Source organism: Moschus berezovskii, chromosome 3 (assembly GCF_049115385.1).
Source record: "Moschus berezovskii isolate FMDL1 chromosome 3, NW_MosBer_1.0, whole genome shotgun sequence".
NCBI lineage: Eukaryota > Metazoa > Chordata > Mammalia > Artiodactyla > Moschidae > Moschus > Moschus berezovskii.
The window spans coordinates 13194303-13212951 of record NC_142462.1 but is presented as its reverse complement, the minus strand read 5'-3'; the positions used below and the strand labels follow the sequence as shown (position 1 = coordinate 13212951).

Genomic DNA, 18649 nt, shown 5'->3' with positions numbered 1-18649 from the left:
TGTGCATTGTCATAAGCCCCGTGTTTGTGACAATTTGTTATATCAGCAGTTGAAAACTCATTCAAGTTCTTTAAAATAATAGAAGTCCTTCTGTGTGTACGGTGAGACCTGGCAGGGGGGAGCCCTGCCCAGAAGCCCATGCCTGGAGAAGATTGGCCAGTGACTGTCATATTCTTTATCATTTAAACCATCTCCATGATTTTATCTTCCATTATCTTAAAAAAAAATCTCTTCGGGGAAGCTGAAAGACGCAGCTTATGTTACATTGGCCAAAGTTTGGGAATTCTTCCTCTGCTCACATTCTTCCTGCAGTGATGCTGGCATTGTCTTACAGAGGTTGGTCAGTTTCGTGAATTTCTGCAGCATCCAGGCAGAATTGCACTGATCGTCTTCAGGATGCAGTCCATCAAGCTGGCACTTTCAGTGCAGGTCAAGTCTGGGGTCTAACTGTGCTTGACGAGGGCGCAGGTTCAGCCCTGCGGTCTGAGGATTGATGGCCCAGTTGACATTGAGGTGATCTGGGACCATTATGGAAGTTGGATCCTGCAGCTCTTCTCAATTACAAAAACACAAATCCCCGAATGAAGACTCCCCAACCCCTGACCTTCTGTTCCTTTAGAGGTGCCATAGGCTTTGTACTTAAATCCATAGTTTTGTTAAATTGTCAATTGTTTTCACACTGTTTAGTGTCCCTGATGTTTAATTTGGTCATTTCTTTCTTCTTAGTTTTATGGACATATAACTTTGTATTAAAGAGCACAACGTTATGATTTGATTTATGTATATTTGGGAAATGATCACCATTATAAATTTAGTTATATCCATTGCCTTACATAATTGTATTTATTTTTGTTATGAGAAATCAAAAAAATTATTCTCTCAGCTGCTTTCAAATATGCAATACAGCATTGTTACCTGTAGCCACCCTGCTGTGCGTCATCGCCCCAGGCTGCTGAGACTAGTCCATGCGATGCTGAGTTCTGTGTTGCACTGATCTGTCCAGTGGTCTGTGAGCTTTGAGAGCAGGGCCTCTGCCTTTATTTTGTTTCCCCCTTCCAGGCACACAGGTACACAGACATAAACACACTGCCTTGCTAGGAGAGGAGAAAGAGAGGGAAACTGTTAACAGAGTAGATGAAGATGATTATCAAGACTCCTTCCTTTGTTTTCAAGGTATGTTTTGTATAATTCAAAATTACATTTTAAAACCCAATGAAGATTCCCATTAAAATGAGGTAAAAAGGAAGTCTTTGCTCAGTGAATGAATCTTGAGTTGTACTATTGCTGCTGCTGCTGCTGCTAAGTCACTTCAGTCGTGTCCGACTCTGTGTGACCCCATAGACTATTGCTACTGTTTCTAATTTCATTCTTGGTAAACGCACCAGGGGAATGCTGGTTTCACTGGACCTCGGCGCTCTCCTCTTAGGGGGATGACCGTGCTGATCTCATTGGGTCAACTTAATAATTAAATGATGTGACACGCTGCAGGCATCCAGCTGTCATTATTCCTCCTCCCATCACTCTTGGAATCAGATATCACGAGCTTCCCATTTGGCTGGCGTTGTCTTCCCAGCTTTACATGCAAACACATTCAATCTTTGCAACAATTCTATGTTTTGTATCTTATTATTAATACTATTTATTCGATGAGGCAGTGAAGGTGGCACATGGCACTGCATTGCTATTCTCTTATTATTAAGCTATTGTTTCCACTTGTAGTAATTGTGAGGTCTGCAGCTTTTCCTCGGAGAAGGCAATGGCAAGCCACTCCAGTACTCTTGCCTAGAAAATCCCATGGATGGAGGAGCCTGGTAGGCTGCAGTCCATGGGGTCGCTATGGGTCAGACACGACTGAGCGACTTTACTTTCACTTTTCACTTTCACACACTGGGGAAGGAAATGGCAACCCACTCCAGTGTTCTTGCCTGGAGAATCCCAGGGAAGGGGGAGCCTGGTGGGCTTCCGTCTATGGGGTCACACAGAGTCAGACACGACTGAAGTGACTTAGCAGCAGCAGCAGCAGCTTTTCCTTGGGATCTTACTGGGAATCAACAAGAGGTTATCTTACCAATAAAAGCAACCTCATCAGATCGAAAGTAATGACACCTCATGGCTCATCACTAATTCGGAGGACTCAGACTCCTCTCAGCAGGAGTCTGAACTAATTCATCATACATACTGAGAAGGCGGGTCTCTCTCCGCTTGCCTGCTGCTTCTCCCCTGGCGCCCTCTCCCCATCTTCTCCTAGGGGCCACGGGTTCCTAGGAGTGCCTAGAGTCAGTCAATATCTCTGTGCTCGTTCCGCAAAATAAACTCAGTCAGGATGGAAATGCTGTTTCCAGAGTCCAGAGTCCAGGGAGGGGGTGACTTGGGGTCACAGCGGAACCCACCTGGTGGGGAGGCTGCAGCGGGGCTGAGATCAGGACCCCAGGGCTTTGCAGCTGTGCGCAGGGGCGAGGGGGTGTGTGTGTGGTGATGCTACCAGGGGAAGGGCAGCACTGGGCAGTGCCTGGCTCAATGATGGTCCCTGGAAGAGGTTGAGTGGACCGTGGCTGAGCGATGAGAGGAAACCCCCTGCCTGCTCCCGGGTATGTGGCCATTATGCACTGAGTTACTGTCACTCTGGTCTCTGGATGTGTGAGTCCTCTGTCTGCGGTGCAGGGCTGACCAGACCTTTGCTGGCGTGGAGCCCCTGTCTCAGAGCCCAGCGCCTCTCTCCTCTCTAGATTGCCTTTCCTGTCACCCGCAAGGGTTCACATCAGGGACACCCTCCCTCCTCTGCACGTGGCCTGTCCCCTCCCCCCGAGCAGTCACCCACAGACTCTTGTCCTCGCCTCTCCCTATCTCCAGGCATATGCTTTTGCACCTTGTTCGTACTGATTTTGGCCTAGTCCTTGGATTTTTTTTTTTAAATTTTACAATATTATATTGGTTGGTTTTGCCATACATTACCTTGAATCCGCCCCAGGTGCACATGAGTTCCCCTTCCTGAACCCCCCTCCCACCTCCCTCCTCCCCTTATCTTCCCTCTGGGTCATCCCCGTGCACCAGCCCTGAGCATCCTGTATCATGCGTTGAACCTGGACTGGTGCTTTGTTTCACATATGATAATATACATGTTTCAATGCCATTCTCCCAAATCATCCCACCCTCGCCTGTTCTATATATCTGTTTCTCTTTTGCTGTCTCGTATACAGGGTTATCGTTACCATCTTTCTAAATTCCACATATGTGCGTTAGTATACTGTATCGGTGTTTTTCTTTCTGACTTCACTCTGTATAATAGGCTCCAGTTTCATCCACCTCATTAGAACTGATTCAAATGCATTCTTTTTAATGGCTGAGTAATACTCCATTGTGTATATGTACCAAAGCTTTCCTATACATTCCTCTGCAGATGGACATCTAGGTTGCTTTAAAAAATTTTTTTGTGGAAATACAGTTGATTTTCAATGTTGTGTTAGTGTTAGGTGAACAGCAAAGTGATTCAGTTATGTGTGTATATAGTAGTGTTAGTCACTCAGTGTGTCCTACTCTTTGTGATCCTATGGACTGTAACCCACCAGGTTCCCTTGTCCAAGGGAGTCTCTGGGCAAGAATACTGGAGTGGGTAGTCATTCCCTTCTCCAGGGGATCTTCCCAATCCAGGGATTGAACCCAGGTCTCCTACATTGCAGGCAGATTCTTTACTGTTTGAGCCACCAGGGAAGCTCTGTGTGTGTGTGTATGTGTGTGTGTATGATTCTTTGCAACCCCATGGACTCCATCCCACCAGTCTCCTCTGTCCATAGGGCTTCTCCAGGCAAAAGTACTGGAGTGGGTTGCCATGCCCTCCTCCAGGGGATCTTCCCAACCCAGGGATCCAACCCAAGTCTCCCGCATTGCAGGTGGATTCTTTACTGTCTGAGCCACCAGGGAAACCCATGAATATTGGAGTGGGTAATCTATTCCTTCTCCAGGGGATCTTCCTGATGCATGAATCAAACCAGGGTCTCCTACATTGCAGGCAGATTCTTTATCAGCTGAGCTACCAGGGAAGCCCATATATATACATATATATGTATGTATATATGAATATGTATATATTCTTTTTCAGATCCTTTTCCCTTGTAGGTTATTACAGGATAATCAGTATAATTCCCTGTGCTATACTGTAGGTCTTTGTTGGTTATCGAGTTCTTTTATGGTGATGTGTATATAAGTTCATTCCAAACTCCTAGTTTGTCCCTCCCTCCTTCCCTGTATGGTAACCATAGCTCTGTTTCCTATGTCTGTGAGTCTGTTTCTCTTTTATAAATAAGATCATCTGTATCATATTTTAGATAGCACTTATGAGCAGTGTTTGTGATGTTTTTCTTTTTTCTGTCTTTCTTCACTTAATATGATCATCTCTGTATCCATCCATGTTGCTGCAAATGGCATTATTTCATTATTTATTATGGCTGAATAATACTCCATTGTATAAATGCACCACATTGTCCTTATCCATTCCTCTGCTGATGGACACTTAGGTTGCTTCCATGACCTGGCTATTGTAAAGTGTTGCAGTGAACATGTGTCTTTTCAAATTATGTTTTTCTCCAGATACATGACTAGGAGTGGGATTGCTGGGTCATGTGGTAGCTCTGTTTTTAGTTTTGTAAGGAACCTCTATACTGTTCTTCACAGGGAATGCTCTACATTCCCACCAACAGTGTAGGAGGGTTGCCTTTTCTCCATTCCCTCTCCAGCATTTATTGTTTGTGGACTTTGATGACAGCCACAGCCCTTCGGTTTGAACAGTGAGGCAGGGCCTCAGCGTCCAGCACTAACCAATTACTGACTTCAAGCCAGTTTATAGGACAAACCTGTTTAGGAAGCAAGAGGTCCCAGAGCCTGTGGAGAAGACAATGTGGTGGGGATTGTCACACGTGGTCCCACCCACTCTGAATACTTCCTGAGGCTCTCAGATGCTGGACAGTGCTTCACAAACCACAGTTGAACTGGATGCTCTGTGCGATCAGCCTCACCATGCCCTGCCCTTTCCTGCCTGGCGGCTTGGCCAGGGCCGAGGTGCCCTGAGGTTCAGACTGGTTTTACTCACCTTTGTGTCCTGTGGGCAGGACCAGGTGGCCTTAGAGATCTGTCCCTTAACTGAGCAGCCAAATGAAATGTGGTGGCTGTTTGGTGAATATTGTCATAATGACCCAGTTGGGTAATTGAGGCAGAAGAGGTAGAGTGTATAAAGGAACATAAAATAATGTGAAGCTCTTTTCCATTTTCAAAAAGGTGTTTCTGCATCTTTTGCAAGATTCCAAGAAGCAACCTGATGCTGCCCTGAGCTTGGCGTCGGCACCCCCAGAGCCTGGTCCTGCTCACTGTAAGTCAGGGGACTTCTTTGCATTTCCACTGGGTGGGGGTGTGGGGGGGCGTGAGGGGAGGCCACCACCCTTACTGCCACCTTGTTTTAATGAAGTAAGTCAGGAAGAGAAAGACCAATGCCATATTTTAACGCGTATATGTGGTATCTGATACTGACAGTCCTGTGTTCACGGCAGCAATGGAGACACAGACATAAAGAACAGAGTTTTGGACTCAGTGGGAGAAGGAGAGGGTGGGATGATTTGAGAGAATAGCATTGGAACACATGTGTTACCATATGTAAAATCGCTAGTCAGTGCAACCTTGAGGTATGACACAGGGCACCAGAAGCCGCTGTCTGTGATAACCTGGAGGGGTGAGTTGGGGAGGGAGTTGGGAGGGGGTTCAGGAGAGAGGGTTCACGTGTATTCCTGTGGCTGATTCATACTGATATATGGCAAAAACCATCACAATATTGTAAAGTAATTGTCCTCCCATTAAAATAAATAAATTTAAAAAAAATGAAGAGGAGGAGATTAAACACAGTGAGGGGTGTAATTGGATGGAGGCAGAAAGCTGAGTGTTTTTCTTTGACTTGAATCAAACATCTGTATGTTTGTGGGACAGCTTTACATTTCTTCAGAACTTAATTTATCATAGAAGCAATGTCTCAGTATAGAAAACGAGGGTAACAGAATCAGTCCATTTTGTTTTCCTGCATCACGAACAAGCCAGTCCAGCATCATTCTCAATGTGTGCCTTACGTGCCGGGACTTTGCCAGGATGGGTTTACATGCAGAAAAATCCAAATGTAAGTCTTGCTCCCTAGAGCCTCCGTCCACTTGGGACTGAAGTGTGTTCTTAGGTTTCACGTGCAGATCTCCATGCACAGGCGTCGGCCATGGAGCAGAACCCAGTGTGTGACTGGGCCTCAGTGAAGCCAGTTCCTACCCGATCTGTGGGCGATGACCCAGAAAGGAGGACAGAGCTGGGCTGAAGAGGCCTGTAGGATGACAGACTCAGAGGCTCCCTCAGAGACTCCAGGCACGTAGACCCGCAAATAAGTGACCAGAACTGAATGCTTCTGGATGCTGACAGCGGATGTTTGGTAGACTGCATTCTCACAAGCGTCGTGTGGTTTTCCACTGGCCCTGCTTCCTTTTCGGCTCTTGGCACTGTCCGGTTTAAAAATTACCTATTTTAGGCATCGTAATTGGTTTGTAGGGGTCTCTCGTTGTGGTTTTAATTTGCTTTTCCCTAATGATTAATGATGTCGGGTGTATCTTATTCTAACAGCTCTATTGCGATAATAACTTACACGCCACACAATTTGTCCATTTAGCACGGTTCAGCAGCTTGTAGTTTATTCACAGAGTTGTGCATCCCTTGCCCCCATCAAGTTCGGAGCACGTTGCATCACCGCAGGAAGACACCTCTCATCATTTTACCTGTCGCTGCCCCTGACCCCCGTGTGCTCCAGTCACAGGCAAGCTGTAGTCTGCCGTCCGTCTCTGCGTGCTTGTCTGCTCTGGATGTTCGTACAGGTGGAGCCCCCGGCACGTGGGTGTCTGTGTCTGGCGTCTTGTGCTCGCCCTGATGTTTCCCAGGGACCACGTGCTCGTCTGCCAGTGCTTCATCCTTCGGTGGCCAGATCATGTTCATTGTCCAGATGCACCAGAATTGGTTTGTTCTTTCACCAGCTAATGGTCTTTCGGGTTGTTTCTAATTTTTGGCTATTGTGAGGATGCTGCTCTGAGCATCTGTGTATGAGTTATCTGTGGACATACATTCCCTCTTGGGCATGCATCTAGGAGTGAGATCACTGGTTAACCATGTGAGGAACTGCCGGACTGTGATCTTCCTCCAGTTCCTAGCAACAGGTACCTCACTTCCTCTTGAGCTCCTCGGCAGCATCTGTGAAGTTCAGGTTTCAGACTGTCTGTCTGAAGACGTTTAAGCTTACGTCACTCAGTATAATAATCTCTCGATCCATCCATGTTGATGCAGATGGCATTATTTCATTCTTTTTAGTGGTTGAGTAATATTCCATTGTGTGTAAATACCACATCTTCTTTACCCGTTCATCTGTCAATGGACGTTTAGGTTGTCTCCATGCCTTGGCTATTGTGAATAGGGCTGCAGTGAACACAGGAGTGCATGTCTCTTTTTGAACTATAGTTTTGTTCAAAATATGCTCAGGAGTGGGGTTGGTGGATCGTATGGTAGCTCTGTTTTTAGTTTTTAAAGGAACCACTGTACTATTCTCCATAGCGGCTGCACCAGTTTACATTCCCATCAGCAGTGTGAGAGGGTTCCCTTTTCAACACAGTCTCTACAGTATTTATTATTTGTAGATTTTTTTTGATGATGGCCATTCTGATTACTGTGAGGTGATACCTTGTTGTAGTTTTGATTTACATTTCTCCAATAATTAATGATATTTAGCATCTTTTCATCTTGCCTAGAGAATCCCGTGGATGGAGGAGCCTGGTGGGCTGCCGTCCGTGGGGTCGCTGGGGGTCGGACACGACTGAGCGACTTCACCTTCACTTTTCACTTTCACACATTGGAGAAGGAAATGGCAACCCACTCCAGTGTTCTTGCCTGGAGAATCCCAGGGATGGGGGAGCCTGGTGGGCTTCTGTCTATGGGGTCACACAGGGTCGGACACGACTGAAGTGACTTAGCAGCAGCAGCAGCATGTACTCTTGGCCATTTGTATGTCTTTTTTTGGAGAAATGTCTTCTTAGATATGCCCATTTTTTGGATTGGAAATTTTTTTGATATTGAGTTGCATGAGCTGTTTATAAATTTTGGGGACTAATCTCTTGTCACTCACATCTTTTGCAAATATTTTCTCCCATTCTGTGGTTGTTTTTTTGCTTTTCTCATGGTTTTCTTTGCTGTGCAAAAGCTTTTAACCTTAATTAGGTCCCGTTGATTATTTTTATTTCCGTTACTCTAGGAGATGCCTTGGAAAAGATATTGCTGCAATTTGTGTCAAAATGTGTTCTGCCTATGTTTCCTCTAAGAGTTTTATAGTATCCACTCTTATATTTAGGTCTTTAATACATTTTGAGTTTATTTTTGTGTATGGTGTTAAAGAATGTTCTACTTTCACTTTTCACATGTTTTCCTGGTACCGTTTACAGTTTTCCCGGTATGATTTATTGAAGATACTGTCTTTCTTCCATTGTATAGTCTTGCCTTCTTGTAGTCATACCTATGTGACCATAGGTATGTGGGTTTAATTCTCGGTTTGCTGACCTATTCCATTTACCTGTATTTCTTTTTTTGTGCCTGTACTATACTGTCTTGATGACTGCAACTTTATAGTATAGTTTGAAGTCAGGGAGCCTGGTTCCTCCAACTCTTTTTATCTTTTTCAAGATTGCTTTGGCTGTTCAGTGTCTTTTATGTCTCCATACAGATTTTAAGATTTTTTTTGTTCTAGCTCTATGAAAAATGCCATTAGTAGTTTGATAAGGATTGTATTGAATCTGTAAATTTTGTTGGTTAGTATAGTCATTTTGATAGTATTGATTATTCCAATCCAAGAACGTCATATATCTTTCCATTTGTTTGTGTTATCTTTGATTTCTTTCATCAGTACCTTAAGAGTTCTCTGAGTGCAGGTCTTGCCTCCTTAGGTAACTTTATTCATAGGTATTTCCTCTTTTTGACATAATGGTAATGGGGATTGCTTCCTTGACTTCTGTTTCTGAATTTTTGTTTTTAGCACTGAAATGCAGCAGAATTCTGTGCATTAATTTTGTATCCTGAAACATTACCAGATTCATTGATTAGCTCTAGTTGTTTTCTGGTGGTATCTTTAGGATTTTCTATCTATAGTAGTATATCATTTCGAGACAGTGACAGTTTTACTTCTTTTCCTACTTGGAATGGAATTTGGATTCCTTTTTTTCCTTTTGTTCTCTGATTGCTATGGCAAGGACTTCCAAAACTATATTAAATAATAGAGGTGAGAGTGGACAACCTCGTCTTGTTCCTAATCTTAGAGGAAATTCAGTTTTTCACTATTGATTATAATGTTTGCTGTGAGTTTGTCATATATGGCCTTTATTATGTTGAGGTAGGTTCCCTCTATAGAGAAAAACAATAGAATGGGAAAGACTAGAGATCTCTTCACGGAGAAGACAATGGCACCCCACTCCAGTACTCCTGCCTGAAAAATTCCATGGACGGAGGAGCCTGGTAGGCTGCAGTCCATGGGGTCGCTAAGAGTCGAACATAACTGAGCGACTTCACTTTTACTTTTCACTTTCATGCATTGGAGAAGGAAATGGCAACCCACTCCAGTGTTCTTGCCTGGAGAATCCCAGGGATGGGGGAGCCCAGTGGGCTGCCATCTATGGGGTTGCACAGAGTTGGACACGACTGAATTGACTTAGAGGCAGAGATCTCTTCAAGAAAATTAGACATACCAAGGTAACATTTCATGCAAAGATGAGCTCAATAAAGGACAGAAATGGTATAGACCTAACAGAAGCAGAAGATATTAACAAGAGGTGGCAAGAATACACAAAACTATACAAAAAAGATCTTCACGACCCAGAAAATCACGATGGTGTGATCATTCACCTACAGCCAGACATCCTGGAATGTGAAGTCAAGTGGGCCTTAGGAAGCATCACTGTGAACAAAGCTAGTGGAAGTGATGAAATTCCAGTTGAGCTATTTTGAATCCTAAAAGATGATGCTGTGAAAGTGCTGTGCTCAATATGCCAGCAAATTTGGAAATCTCAGCAGTGGCCCACGGGACTGGAAAATGTTAGTTTTCATTCCAATCCCTAAGAAAGGCAATGCCAAAGAATGCTTAAACTACCATGCATTTGCACTCATCTCACACTCTAGCAAAGTAATGCTCAAAATTCTCAAGCCAGGCTTCAGCAATATGTGAACCATGAATTTCCAGATGTTCAAGCAGGGTTTAGAAAAGGCAGAGGAACCAGAGAGCAAATTGCCAGCATCCGTTGGATCATTGAAAAAGCCAGAGCATTCCAGAAAAATATTTATTTTTGCTTTACTGACTATGCCAAGCCTTTGACTGTGTGGATCACAATAAACTGTGGAAAATTCTGAAAGAGATGGGAATACCAGACCACCTGACTTGCCTCTTGAGAAATCTGTATGCAGATCAGGAAGCAACAGTTAGAACTGGACATGGAACAACAGACTGTTTCCAAATAGGAAAAGGAGTACGACAAGGCTGTTTATTGTCACCCTGCTTATTTAACTTCTATGCAGAGTACATCATGAGGCACGCTGGGCTGGAAGAAGCACAAGCTGGAATCAAGATTGCGGGAGAAATATCAATAACCTCAGATATGCAGATGACACCACCCTTATGGCAGAAAGTGAAAAAGTACTAAAGAGCCTCTTGATGAAAGTGAAAGAAGAGAGTGAAAAAGTTGGCTTAAAACTCAATATTCAGAAAACAAAGATCATGGCATCTGGTCCCTTCACTTCATGGGAAATAGATGGGGAAACAGTGGAAACAGTGGCTGACTTTATTTTTTTGGGCTCCAAAATCACTGCAGATGGTGATTGCAGTCCTGAAATTAAAAGACGCTTACTCCTTGGAAGGAAAGTTATGACCAACCTAGATAGCATATTAAAAAGCAGAGATATTACTTTGCCAACCAAGGTCCGTCTAGTCAAGGCTATGATTTTTCTCATGGTCATGTATGGATGTGAGAGTTGGACTGTGAAGAAAGCTGATCGCCGAAGAACTGATGCTTTTGAACTGTGGTGTTGGAGAAGACTCTTGAGAGTCCCTTGGACTGCAAGGAGATCCAACCAGTCCATCCTAAAGGAGATCAGTCCTGGGTGTTCATTAGAAGGACTGATGCTAAAGCTGAAACTCCGATACTTTGGCCATCTGATGCGAAGAGCTCACTCATTGGAAAAGACCCTGATGCTGGGAAAGACTGAGGGCAGGAGGAGAAGGGGACGGCAGAGGATGAGATGGTTGGATGGCATCACCGACTCAATGGACATGAGTTTTGGTAGACTCCAGGAGTTGGTGATGGACTGGGAGGCCTGGCGTGCTTCAGTTCATGGGGTTGCAGAGAGTCGAACACGGCTGAGAGACTGAACTGAACTGAGATTCCCTCTATGCCTTACTTTCTGGAGAGTTTCTTAAAAAATCATAAATGGGTATTTAATTTTGTCAAAAGCTTTTTATGAAACTATTGAGATGATCATATGGTTTTATTCTTCAGTTTGTTAGTGTGGTGTATCATACTGATTCGCAGGTGTTGAAAAATTCTTGCATCCCTGGGATAAATCTCACTTAATCATGGTGTATGATCCTTTTAATGTGTTTTGGATTTGGTTTGCTTGTATTTTGTTAAGGATTTTGCATCTATGTCCATCAGTGGTATTGGCCTGCAATTTTCTTCTTTTGTGTTGTCTTTGTCTGATTTTACTATCAGGGTGATGGCAGTCTCATAGAATGTGGGAGTGTTCCTCCCTCTGCAACTTTTTGGAATTGTTTCAAAAGGATAGGTGCTAACGCTTCTCTAAATGTTTGATAGAATTTACCTGTGAAGTCATTTGGTCCTGGGCTTTTGTTTGTTGGGAGTTTTTAAATCACAGTTTCAGTTTTATTACTTGTGATTAGTCTGTTCATATTTTCTGTTTCTTCCTGGTTCAGTCTTGGGAGATTGTACCTTTCTAAGAATTAGTCCATTTCTTTCATGTCCATTTTATTGGCATATAATTGCTTATAATCGTTTCTTATGGTCCTTTGTATTTCTGTGCTGTTCATATAACTTTTTTTTTTGGCCGTACACGTGGCACATTTGATCTTAGTTCCCCAAGCAGGATTGAACCCACGTCCCCTGCATTGCAAGTGCAGAGTCTTAACCACTGGACTGCCAGGGAAGTCCCATAACTTCTCCTTCTCTGTTTCTAGTTTTGTTGATTTGAGCCCTCTTCATTTTTTCCTTGATGAGTCTGGCTTAAGGTTTACCAGTTTTGTTTATCTTTTCAGAGAACTAGCTTTTAATTTCATTGATCTTTCCTATTGTTTTCTTCATTTCTGTTTCACTTATTTCCACTCTGATCTTTTTGATTTCTTTCCTTCTACTAACTTTAGTTTTTGTTTGTCCTTTTCTCTCTAGTTTGCTTAGGTGTAAGGTTAGATTGTTTATTTTTTATTTTTCTTGCTTCCTGAGGTAAGATTGTATTGCTATGAACTTCCTTCTTAGAACTGCTTTTGCTGCATCCCATCGGTTTTGAATCATCGTGCTTTCATTTTCATTTGTTTCTGGGTATTTTTTGATTTCCTTTTTGATATTGTTTAGTGATTCATTGGTTGTTTAGTAGCATGTTGTTTCACCTCTACGTGTTTGTGTGTTTTTAGATTTTTTCCCTTGTGGTTGGTTTCTAATTTCATAGCGTTGTGGTTGGAAAGGATGTTTGATGATTTCAGTTTTCTTCCGTTGACTAAGTCTTGGTTTGCTGCCCAGCATGTGGTCAATCCTGGAGAATGTTCCATGTGCACTTGAGAAGCATGTGTATTCTGCTGCTTTGGATGGATGTTCTATAAGTATTGATTAAGTCATCTGGTGTCACGTGTCATTTAAGGCCTGTGTTTCCTTATTTATTTTCTGTCTGGGTGATCTGTCCATTGATTCAAGTGGGGTGTTAAAGTCCTCCACTATTATTTTGTTATTGTCTGTTTGTCCCCTTATACCTGTTAGTATATGTCTTGTATATTGAGATGCCCTGTGTTGGGTACATGTGTATTTACAACTGTTATAACTTCCCGGGTTGATTCATTGATCATTATGTAGTGTCTTTCTTCGGCTCTTGTAACAGTATTGTAGTCTGCTTTGTCTGATATGAGAATGGCTACTACACCTTTCTTTTGATTTCCGTTTCCTCTCTTTCAGTCTATACGTGTTCCTAGACCTGAAGTGGGTTTCTTATAGACAGCAAGTATATGGGTCTTATTTTTGTATCCATTCAATCAGTCTGTGTCTTTTGGTCGTAGCATTTAATCCATTTACATTTAAGGTAATTATCAATATGTATGTTCTTATTGACATTTTGTTAATTGTTTTGGGTCTGTTTTTGTAGCTCTTTTTTCCTCCCTTTCTCTTTTGTTCTCTTGTTATCTGATGCCTAGTGTTGTGTTTAGACTGCTGTGTGTGTGTATGTGCGCGCGCATGTATATTGGAGATTTTCAGTTTGCAATTGCCATAAGGTTTTGATATAGCAGACTATATATACATACATACACACACACACACAAGATGGCTTTAAGTTACTGATCTTTTAGTTTCAAATGCATTTCCAATATCCTACATTTCTAGCCTCCTCTTCTTACAAGTGCTGGCTTTTACATCATATTTGTGTGCAGAATATTCACTTCTTATCTCCCGTCTCTGAGGTCAGAAGTCTGGAGTCTCCCAAGGCTGAAACAGAGGTGCCATCTGCTCTGCATTCTTATCTAGAACCCTCCTTCTCTGGATTCTCTCCCAGACTTTTTCAGCTTGTGGGTGGAATTCGGGTCCTTGTGCTCATAGAACTGGGCTCCACCGTGGTGTCCAGCAGGCAGTGGATTTGTTCTCAGATCCTACAAGTCACCCTCAGCTCTTAGCCATGTGGCTGTCACACAACAGGGTGCGTTTCTTCTTCAGACTGAACAGAAAAACCTCTGTTTTGATTTTTTTAAAAGCAATCTTAATTAAATATGTAAAATCTTTACTTCTGCTATTGTGTAGTCTTTACTCCTGCTATTGAGTGTAGGAGTGACAGCTGTTACATTCAAGGTCTTCCCCTACAGTCAAAGGAAAAGGCCTGTAACCCTTTATGAAGGGTCAACCTTTGGGCTCCTTTAGACTTATATTATTGTAAGTGCCGACCTTATTTCCATGTACTAATTAATTTGGGCCCCTCTTCATATTTACAGTGATTTGAATTTGTTTCATAATCCTGTAATTGTTTACTTTTCCTGTGAATCATTAATTTTTAAAAGTAGTGTTTTGCATGTGTTTTTACTAACAGAAACTGCGTATATCTGACCATAAGCGGCACAGTTCCCAGTTGCACAGTTGGGTGAACTTCCCATGGTGCACCTGTGCAGCCATCACCCAGGTTGGCCTGGCTGGCCCTCATGTCCTTGTGTGGTCAGACCTTTCCTCTGACAGTAACGCTGTAACCTTCAAGTAGTTTTGCCTGTTTTCTTAACTTCATATGAATGGAATGATACGATATGCACAAAATTATGTTTTTTTCCTGTGCTTTATCTCTGAGATTCATCTGTGTTATTGCTTGTGTAACTTCTGTGTTAATATTCCACTGTACATATCATAACTTGTCTCTGTTTTATATAAAATTTTTATTTTAACTGAACATAGCCATTATTTTCTCTTTTCAGTACTAGAATGTTGCCTAAAGGTTTAATTTCTGAGTCTTCACTTTTTTATGTTACATTAGTTAAATGACTTATATATATATGCACAAATTTAAAGAAAATATGATTATGCCCTCATAAACATTTTGTCATTGTTGAAAATTTAAGATAATTTACATTGAAAATGTATTGCCTACATATATCCCTTCATTCTTGCTATATGTCTCTTTTGAAAAATGATAATTCCATGTTCTGAATTTGGGGAACATTATGAAAATCCATGTAAATGTGTTAGACATAGACATGCAAAAAAGCTAATGTTACTTGAAAAAGAGTTATATTTTAAATTTAAAGAGAATCTCGAGGAAAGAAAAATTATAGTGTTTTCCATTACCGTTGTAAAATATGATATAAAAATGTAATTTTGTTTATCACTGAAATTACAAATTATGGAACTGGCAAATACATCATTTGAAAATCTATTTAACTATTTCATTACTAAAAAACAAGTGAGTCCAAGATGCATTAGAACAAATTTGGTACCAGACTGCCTACATTTACAAATTTTATCATATTCTGCAAAATCCTCCTGTTCAGCTCAGCATGAGGCCTGTACCTAAGTAAAATTTATGCTACTTCCTGAAAGTAATTTTATCTGAATGCTAGATCAGGATTTCAGAGACTGTGTGTTTTCATGTCTTCTGGCTAAAATGCTTTAGTTACTGTGTTTGTCTATCTTTGTTTGTTTGCGTGATCCACATTAGGGAAACATGATTTCTAGAGTAACCACTTACAGAAAGGTTCCTCTTCCTACGAATGCCCTGGAAACTTACTGTTTGTCATGGATTCCTGTACCGGGGGCACTCCCCTGCAGGTACCCCTTCTCTCTACACACTGCGTGTCTTTAGAAACAGCCTGCCAGTAACTCAGTTCTTATTTCTCTGAGAGATTGATGAAAGCAGAATAAAATACAGAATATAAACTTAATCCTTGGAGCCCCAGTGGCTCCACAGAAATGAGCTGTGAAGCCCGAGTCCTGTGCGGTGAGGCAGGCGTGGGAACCGCCCCTACATAGAGGCAGCCGGAGGGTGTCAGATGCTGTGACACACACACTGTGAGCATGTTCTCACTACATGCTCGCAGCCAGCCTGGAGGCAGGCCCTCCCGCCTGTCTGGGTGAGGAGGTGGAGGTTACAGTTATCCTGTCTGTCTGCCCACCCTCAGCGGGTCCAGCAGGAAACGCCCATCTAGGTGCATTACCTGCTGTTTCAGTCTCTTCAGATACTTTACTTTTTGCAAAGGCTTTTCCAAGATCTAATATACTTGCATTTATTATAATACTTGATGTATACTTAGAGAACTGGATTCACTGGTTGACTTCCTGAAAAATTTACTGAGCGCACATCAAAATGTTGACCCAGAGAATTTGTTAAGATATTGAGCACTGAGCTTCACCTCCTTCACGATTCCCAGCTCGGTTGTTCAGGACGGGGGCCAAGGACCTGCATTTCTGATGAGCTCCCTGGCGATGCTGCTGCTCCAGGCCCCACACCTTGAGTCCACTGGTTGGGTGGAATAGTTGGGCAGTTCTACTTAGAATCACAAGTTTCAAGTCTGTTGGCTCTTTCTGCTGCTTTCCAGCAGGGCATTGGTGTTGTGGACTGAATGATGAATGATGGAAGAAAGTGAAAGTGTCAGTCGCTCAGTCATGTCCGACTCTGTGACTCCATGGACTGCAGCCCACCAGGCTCCTCTGTCCATGGAGTCTCCAGGCAAGAACACTGGAGTGGGTTGCCATTCCCTCCTCCAGGGGATCTTCCCGACCCAAGGATGGAACCCATGTCTCCCACATTGCAGGCAGATTCTTAATTGTCTGAGGCGCAGGGACTAAATGGTGTCTGTTAAAGTTCTGGTCCCACCACCTCAGCAGGTGAGTGTGTTTGGAGGCAGGGTCTTTACAAAATCATTTTTTTAAAGGCAATCTCTTTAAAAAAATTATTTTAATTGGAGGCTAATTATTTTGCAATATTGTATTGGTTTTGCCACACATTCACATATATCAGCTACGGGTGTACATGTGTTCCCCATCCTGAACCCCCCTCCCACCTCCCTCCCCATCCCATCCCTCTGGTTAATCCCAGTGCACCACCCCAAGCCTCCTGTATCATGTATCGAACCTGGACTGGTGATCTGTTTCACATATGACAATATACATGTTTCAGTGCCATTCTCCCAAATCATCCCACCCTCGCCCTCTCCCACAGAGTCCAAAAGGCTTCTATACATCTGTGTCTCTTTTGCTGTCTTGCATACAGGGTTATCGTTACCATCTTGCTAAATTCCATATATATGCGTTAGCATACTGTGTTGGTGTTTTTCTTTCTGGATGACTTTACTCTGTATAATAGGCTCCAGTTTCATCCACCTCATTAGAACTGATTCACATTTATTCTTTTTGATGGCTGAGTAATGCTCCATTGTGTATATGTACCACAGCTTTCTTATCCATTCGTCTGCAGATGGACATCTACGTTGCTTCCATGTCCTGGCTATTATAAACAGTGCTGCGATGAACATTGGGGTATACATGTCTCTTTCAATTCTGGTTTCCTTGGTGTATATGCCCAGCAGTGGGATTGCTGGGTCATATCGCAATTCTGTTTCCATATTCTAATTCCAAATTCTATTTCCAATTCTATTTCCAGGTTTTTAAGGAATCTCCACACTGTTCTCCATAGTGGCTATACTAGTTTGCATTCCCACCAACAGAGTAAGAGGATTCCCTTTTCTCTGCACCCTCTCCAGCATTTATTGTTTATAGACTTTTGGATAGCAGCCGTTCAGACCGGCATGAAATGGTACCTCATTGTAGTTTTGATTTGCATTTCTCTGATAATGAGTGATGTTGAGCATCCTTTCATGTGTTTGTTAGCCATCTGTATGTCTTCTTTGGAGAAATGTCTGTTTAGTTCTTTGGTCCGTTTTTTGATTGGGTCGTTTATTTTTCTGGAATTGAGCTGCAGGAGCTGCTTGTATATTTTGGAGATTAATTCTTTGTCAGTTGCTTTATTTGCTATTATTTTCTCCCATACTGAAGGCTGTCTTTTCACCTTGCTTATAGTTTCCTTCGTTGTGCAAAAGCTTTTGAGTTTAATTAAGTCCATTTGTTTATTTTTGCTTTTATTTCCATTATTCTGGGAGGTGGGTCATAGAGGATCCTGCTGTGATTTATGTCAGAGAGTGTTTTGCCTATGTTTTTCTCAGGAGTTTTATAGTTTCTGGTCTTACATTTAGATTTTTAATCCGTTTTGAGTTTATTTTTGTGTATGGTGTTAGAAAGTGTTCTCGTTTCATTCTTTTACAAGTGGTTGACCAGTTTTCCCAGCACCACTTGTTAAAGAGATTGTCTTTTCTCCATTGAATATTCTTGCCTCCTTTGTCAAAATAAGGTGTCCATAGGTGCGTTGCTGCTGGTGCTGCTAAGTCACTTCAGTCGTGTCCGACTCTGTGTGACCCCATAGACGGAAGCCCACCAGGCTCCCCCTTCCCTGGGATTCTCCAGGCAAGAACACTGGAGTGGGTTGCCATTTCCTTCTCCAATGTGTGAAAGTGAAAAGTGAAAGTGAAGTCGCTCAGTCGTTTCCGACCCTTAGCGACCCCACGGACTGCAGCCTACCAGGCTCCTCTGTCCATGGGATTTTCTAGGCAAGAGTACTGGAGTGGCTTGCCATTGCCTTCTCCGATAGGTGCGTTAAGTGAGGTTAAATGAATGGGTACTAAACCCCTATGAACAGTCTCCTTAGGAAAGGAGATTTGGCCATAAAAAGAGACACCAGGGAGCGTGCCCGACTGGGAAGAGCCATGTGAGGACCCCGTCTGCTTGCCTGGAAGGGAGGTCTCAGGGACAGCAGCTCTGCTGGC

The 18649-nt window shown here is 42.7% G+C and overlaps 1 protein-coding gene across 1 annotated transcript in view; it reads left to right on the top strand.

The window, feature by feature from the left end:
* The window catches only part of ABCA13 (ATP binding cassette subfamily A member 13), a 338145-nt gene that overhangs the window by 132553 nt on the left and 186943 nt on the right, over positions 1–18649 (top strand). Inside the window, exon 27 of the mRNA XM_088834807.1 lies at positions 5269–5359. Coding sequence (XP_088690933.1) covers positions 5269–5359 — 91 coding nt within the window. The remainder of the gene's footprint in view (positions 1–5268; positions 5360–18649) is intronic.